This window comes from Myripristis murdjan, chromosome 10, assembly GCF_902150065.1.
Source record: "Myripristis murdjan chromosome 10, fMyrMur1.1, whole genome shotgun sequence".
In the NCBI taxonomy this organism is placed as follows: domain Eukaryota; kingdom Metazoa; phylum Chordata; class Actinopteri; order Holocentriformes; family Holocentridae; genus Myripristis; species Myripristis murdjan.
The window spans coordinates 15,320,207-15,327,574 of NC_043989.1; the positions used below are offsets into that span (position 1 = coordinate 15,320,207).

Here is a 7,368-nt window from a genome sequence, read left to right on the forward strand (position 1 = left end):
TTTTTATCTGTACCAAATTAAAGGCATTCTTACTGGATTAACAGTTTAGAGGCCACTACCCGCACTTTCACGAAGTTACTAACATTTCTGTGTTGTGACATTATTTGCATCAGGATATTCACCAGCATATTATTCAGACACTTATGTTATTCCATGGACTTCAGATGACTATGATTACATCCATGCCCCTCCTACATATTAGCCAATTTTGGGGCCCTTGGGACATTTTGGAAGCCAGTTCACTGTTCTCTTTTTTTTTGCATTTATAGTTTAATAAGGGAAGTGTCGTGTAGTGTATGGTTGGCTGAGTTGGCGTGGGAGGAGGGCCCAACCTTCCGTTGCAGAAGTGAAAGAGGTCAGTTGAGCTCTATAATTAACAAACACAATCGCACTGCTGCAGTAAGACTACAGACGAGCAGCCATAAGAACCAAAGGGGTAAAAACGTCGAGAGAAAGAGAGATCTCAGTAAGTTGGTGCCATGCTGGGTGAAGGTTTTCTCAGAGTACTGCGTTATAGGGAGGAGAGAAGGGTCACCTCGGCTTCCAAGCAACACCGAGCGCAGACACACACTCCGTGTTTAGATCCTCTTGGCAGCGTTTCCTCAGACCCGTGCACACTGGAACCAGGTAAGGAGCCATAATACTACTACCTCAACCCAAATGTTGGAAGGAATAAAGAAAATACCGCTATACGTATCTAACTTGTCATACTGCTAACACAGATCTCCTCATTCCCTTTGATAGACATGGAAATTATTTATTGTTTTGTCAGCTATAATATTAATCTACTCAATGATCTTGTGTCATACAGCAATAATGTAAAAAAAACAAAAAAAAAAAAACAAAAACACATTCAGTTAACAGCTTACTTTGATAATTAGGTCCAAACAAGGAAGAGGTAGTTCCCAACCAAAGCCAGGGACTGAGTGCAGCATCTCAGGCTGCTGTTGGCGTCTCCATCCCTGGGTCTTCACCAGTCATCACCCTGGACCCTGACCTCTCAGACGGCCTGGACTCCTGCAGTCTGCTACAGCATTATCCAGACTTACGGCTGGGGAAGGAGACCGGGGAGCTTGCTGACTTGGACAGCCCGCTGAGAAGCACCGTTCCTGGATACAGTTCTTCAACTCCGCACTCTATCTCTAGTCATCCTCCTCATTCATTACGTGTTGACCACAGGGAGCAACAAGGAGAGCTGGGGGCCTCAGTGCCTGACCAGGGGTATCTGGTCATGGGAGTTAGTGTAACAACCAGCCTGGACCTGCCTGGGTCTGGACTGGAGCCTATGTCCAACTCAGTCCTGAATGGGCTGCTGGAGAAACAGCTGGAGGAGGTTTACCTGCAGCACCTGACTGAAAGCCTGGCTCGCTGCCACTCCCACCTGGGGAACAGCCTCCTGCACGGCCTGGTGCCTCCACCACAGCCAGGCAGCCAGTCGCAGGGACCAGACTCACTGGAGGCAAATCTGGAAGAGGAGGGAGCGGGGGGAGATGGCAAAAAGATTAGTTATCTGAACACACAGAATTTAGCTCCCTGCTCGTCCAACTTCAGCTCCCCGGTGTTACGGATTTCAGAGGCTGAGATGGTTCCTCCACAGTGCCACACAAAAGCAAACGCATGACTGCATTATGTAAATGTCATGCTCAGCTGGCCTTTTTTCACTTCTGCACTTCTGTACAGCTGAGGGTACACACACACACGCACATACACACGCACATGCGCACGCACACACGCACACACACACACACACACACACATGCACAAACACATAGGACATGGTGCAACTACAAGTAATAATTTTAAGCAAGCTTTCTGCTTTTCTGCTGTGGGTATTTTATTTTAGTTACACTTTGATTAGTTTTCAGAAATTACCATGGTGTTTTGTTTGCTGCTTTGTTGAAATGATGCTCTAAAGTTACTTGCTCACATATGCCATCTGCTGTTAGAATATAGTACTGCATCATCTTGTGAGGGCCTGCTGTTGATTGAAATTATCAAGATTTTATTGTACCCACATTAATAGGTTTGTGTGAGTAAAGTATTGAATTTGTCAAACACAACTTTAATCTAGTGTAAGTTTTTACTGAACGGTGGAGAAGCCATTGCAAATAAAGATAGAAGATAAGTTAACCTCTTCTGGGAACTAAAAACTGAAATAAATGTTTAAAAATAAAATATCAAGACTATTACATCATTAATAGTTGTTTTAGTTTCCCAGTCAGAAAAATAATTTGTTATTTCTATTTTTGAGTTTCTAGGGTAGGGTATAGGAGCAATATTTGTTTCCGCTGCTCGTTCTTCCTTTTAGATGTATTTTTTCAATACTTACAGAAATACATGTATTGTCTTTTAAATGGTTCAGTGAAGTTGGCTCATTAAATAATGTGAATGATTTGTACAAAATAGCACAGAGAAGTCACTTTAAGTTACAGAACATACTAATTAGTCATGTAAAGGAATTCCTAGATGGCTAAAGCAGATGTCCCCAAATGACTTAAAACATTTAAAATGCCTTCAGGGTGGGATGTGAAATGGTAGAAGCAAAATATACTGCATTAGATTATGAAAACATCATGTAAAGGACAATAAAGGAGAGTTTGCTGACTGTGTTGACACAGATATATCACCACCCAGGGCTTTGATGTGAATAATCTCAGAATGGAATGAAATTTCGGTGCTTATTGCAAATAAAATAGCCGTTTCATATTACAATGAATCAAGTAAATACGGGAGATTTCAGGTTTTTGTGCTGGGATTTCTCGACAGAGGTCACAGTGCCTTGCAGGATGAGGCACATCCAGATACACCAGCAGGTCAGGGTCTAAATTTAGGCTGTTACAGTAGATGTGGAGGTCACAGAGAACTCATTTTGTTCCAAGGATAATTTCTCAGTATTGGTATTGATGATCTCAGTCTTGGGACACTCCACCTTATAGAAAAAGTACACATCACCATGAACCAAAGTCCAAATGGTGTCACATGACAAAGTTTTTGTCTAAAACCATCCAGAAGTTTCCTATGGCAGCAGGTAAGGGAGATTGCTGTGTCAGTGCAAGGTCACAGGAGGCTTCACAGTGTGACGACAAAAACACCAAATCCTGACCTGCACCAAGCCATGCTCTGCCCTAACGCCATTAAAAATGCCATTCCTGAAAAAAAAAAACAAAAAAAAAACAAAAAAACAAGAAGCTGGACTGTTGAATGTAATGTGTCATATAATATGCTTTCTCAATCCAAAATCCAACATCTTGTCGAAAATTCCAATATTACATATCCATTTGCTTACTAGTATGGTTTTGATTAATATTATTTAAAGAAACAAGATTTATAGAAATGAACACAATTGGATACATCTGTTTTGACACATGACCTTTTCATATGCCAGTTGATGAGGAATACCTGAGGGCACTAATTCATACATCATATGCATAAAAGTGACTGAACTGATGAAAACAAACAAAAAACTCTGAAAACAAACCCTCAGTATTGATCTGTAAACAGTACACATCAGTATGTTATAAAAGTATAGTGGTGAAACACTTTTTGAAAATTTCTTATTATTAGCTCTAATGTTATTAGAGTTGCTTTTCTAGTAGTCAGACATTTGTTCCAGAATCACATTACTGCTGTATTTACATTTCTAGAGTTTGGCTTTATAGAGGCCTGTCCGAACTCATATGATGTTGTCCAGTTCAAGTGAGAACAGGCCCCAATAAAGATTAAATCTGAATGAAATGAAGGTAAAATTTTGTTTGAACTTGCTCTGTGGCACTGAAATCTGACATGCTCCACTGGAGCTATTCAGTGACCAGCAGAGCAAGACTGTGGTTTTTCTTGGAAGCTCTTTGGTGTTTTGATTTGAATCATTCAAGGCCCAAGGGTAAATTCTTTTGTCACCCTGCCCAACTGCTTCTATTTAATTTGATCAGATTGACATTTTTTAAGGACCTGGAAATTAAGAAATAAAGTACAAGGACCTAATCCAAATAAATACTGTGGTCTACAAGTGTACCAACACTACAAACTTTGACTGGGCACAGTTAACTCCAATCCATCACAGAAACCTTCACACGATTTCCATCTTCCTGCACAGATGAAAGAATTGCCCTTGGCTCCCAAAAATCCACCTTTATATCAGAATAAACCCATGGCTCAAGATGATCTTCTCTATGGGTGCTTTATAAAACCCAGCTGTGAAAATCTGTGCCACATAAATTGAGAAAATAAGATCTGAGCAGCCAAATAAACAATAAAGGCTATTACTGTTGTACTGTCTCCACACCAACTCAAACTTGGCTCATAGAAGCAGCTGGCCGGCTGTGGTCCACAGCACCTGCCTGAAATGTATCATCTCTTGATGACCTCTCTGCATATTTTAGCAAGGATTTGTTTGAAAAAGCAAAGATCCCTCATTATATTTTTGCCTCTCCAGTTTAACCACTCAGTCTTTCAGAGTGGATTGTGTCTGGAGACATTTGCTTGACATTCAGGTCCTCCTGTGCTCCTTCTCCCTGGTCCAGATGAGTGAGGAGAAGCAGCAGGCCAACTGTGTCCTCCAGTCATACATTCTTGGTAAGAACCCAGGGGCCTATTTTTACCAAAACATCAGCATTTACATAAAACAGCAGCCTGAATGACTGTTTTAGCACTGAGCCCACTCCTCATCCACGGGCACTGGGCTCTGGAGCTGTATTGGAGAGATTTATGGGATACAGTGTCTTCACATTTCCTTCACCACTAAATTATAAAATCCCCAGAATATAATTTTGCTCACCTATTTTCTCATTGCAAAATTACACTAAACTCTCCCCTCTGTATCAGCTGGCACCTGGTACTGCAGCTGTATGAGACAGTTTTGCACACTCCCACAGGAATAGTAGATTAATGGATTAATGAATGAATAAATGAATCAACAAATGAATGAATTCTTCTTAGGTCTCTTGAAAGGCACTTAACTTAGAATTTAGAATCACTGCAATGATGCAATAATATTCTTTCATTCTTTTTATAGGTGAGGAAGCAGTCATTCATAAAATGCTGGCTCTTCTTTATGTTATTTCCCTTCTTGATGTTATTTCCCAGTGTGGTAAAAACAGTCTCTGTGGGCACTGTTTTTACCACCCATCTGTCTATCAAACTAAACAGCTGGTATGCCTGTTTTCTGCGCCAGTTTGCTGCCTTGCTGGCCAAGGAACACAGCCTTGTTTCCATCAGAGATGTATCATCTGGATGAGAAGTGCTGCCTAAGAAGCGGGAAAGACACAGGAAAAATAACTGTCTTGTTCAGAAGCTCAACTGGACCCCAACAGCAGCTTGAATGCTTTTGTGTTTGTCACCATACACATGTTGCAGGAGTCTGGGCTGGTTTTCTCCTGGTGGCAGGCAGAACCAAAGGATGGCCATGTTGGTCTGTCAGTCTGTATGTCTGTTCAACCCTTTACTCCAAGGCAATGATTCTCAAAATCTGTCGGTCAAACTGCCACACTGCCAGGCCATAGTTTACTTCAACATATCTCAAAATGTAATGGTTTGCAGTGAATGCATAGGCTGGTGTAAATTTGCAAATCTGCTCAAAATAGTTTTGTATAAAAAGCAACCACATGTGCATACGTCATTCTTTCACAACTTGCTTTCCCCAGTCTCTTTCCCCAGCACAGTATCATTAGAAAAAACCCATGCTTTTTTTTCCACCACTGTTTCAGTTGTGAGTGACAGAGATGTCACTCACAACTTTCGATCTCTCTTGCGTTCACCCAACTATGTGCAGAGGATCAGGGGATTCTAGGACCATGGTTGAAACCACCAAGACCTCACTGTTGACATGAATGATAAATCTTTGGTCAAGGAGTCAATACTCATGCAGGTCTTTTGATGAGTTGTTCATGACTATTCATTACAAACAGGTTTGTTGCAGGTTTAACCATTTTAAACCAACAATGTATGCAAAACTGTGCATCTGAGGAAGTGGTTGTGGAGAATTTGTGTTGTATTAGTGATGCATTTATGCAGAGATTGCAATAACTTATTTGTTTTCAAATGTATTTATAATACCATGAGTTTATGTTATTTCCCTGCCCACATTAAAACAGAATGGCACTGATGACCAAAACATTATTCCTATGTGAGCCTAAAGCTTACGCCTAACATTTTTTCATCATTGTTTTATTAGCAATTTTATCATTTGTGTAGAATACACACATATTGTGCATACATACATGCATGTACACATACATAATGTGCATTCATAATATATAACACATTCACACACACACAAACACACTCACATTATAGAGTATGCACATATATGACACAGGGGCGCCGCCAGGAATTTTGGGCCCCATGTATATTTACTCGATGATGGTTTAATAATTTTATATTAGCTTTTACCTATTTTTTGGGGCCCCTGTCAGGCAAGGGCCCTTGGAATTGTCCTAACTTTTCCCCCATATACGGCGCCCCTGATATGACATATGGCAAGCATGGTATTATATAGATTTATTGGAACAGTCATCAATTACTGCAAATATCACAGGGAGAAAATGCTTGCAAAGACAAGAAGAAATTTTTGTCCTGATCAAAAAGTCTGTTTGGCTGCAAGATGAGACACATTTCTCTCATTGTTAAAGAAGTAAACACAAGTTGCTGTTGTATATATCTATTATAAAGATGTAGTTTTTAAAATAAAGATTAATTGGCTGATATAATCTATTAGTTCCTCTCATCTGTATTCTGTAATTGCTCTTGCTTTATTCATTTTATTTTCATTTTGTCATGCTTTGTAATTTCAAATACATCCCATCTTAGCACTCCGATGACAAAGTGTTTTCAATGGATGCTTTATGCTGCAAAATGCCAAATTTTCAGTCAGGCTTTTGATTATTTCTTGACTTGCAAAGAACATTTAGACAAGGACAAATTAACCCCCAATCTGTTCTCTTGGACTAGAGAAAACCATGCAACATCTTTCCAAAAGCAGCAACAGATTTAATATCTGTAGAAAAATAAATATTTTCACATGCCATCTGTTTAAAATTTGGGAAATAAATGAGAGTCTTACGAGTGTAAACAAGCCTGCCCAGACAACATATTTTAGTGCTGGGAGCCAATTTACAGTGTGAAGGACTTGTGTTGGTAAGTGCTCTTCTCTCACGTTATTTTTGTGTAATTAGACTGTAAAAACAACATAAAAACTAAATATGTTCTGCAGACAAAATCCTTGTCCTAATGCCATCAGATGATCCTTATTTAGAAAAGTGATGAACCACTGACTTTGATAATAAGACGCTGGACCGGCCTCAGGAGGAATATACTGTCACAGCTCACAAAGAAATATTTTTTTCTTTATTTGAGAAGAGACATGCGACATGA

General features: G+C 39.9%; 1 protein-coding gene across 1 annotated transcript; it reads left to right on the forward strand.

The window, feature by feature from the left end:
* The first annotated feature begins 405 nt into the window (after positions 1–405).
* On the forward strand, positions 406–2,002 carry LOC115366690 (uncharacterized). The gene is made up of 2 exons (XM_030062258.1): positions 406–627; positions 882–2,002. Exons 1-2 carry the CDS (start codon positions 480–482, stop codon positions 1,619–1,621), a joined length of 888 nt encoding a protein of 295 aa, XP_029918118.1. The 5' UTR covers positions 406–479; the 3' UTR covers positions 1,622–2,002.
* Positions 2,003–7,368: the final 5,366 nt, after the last annotated feature.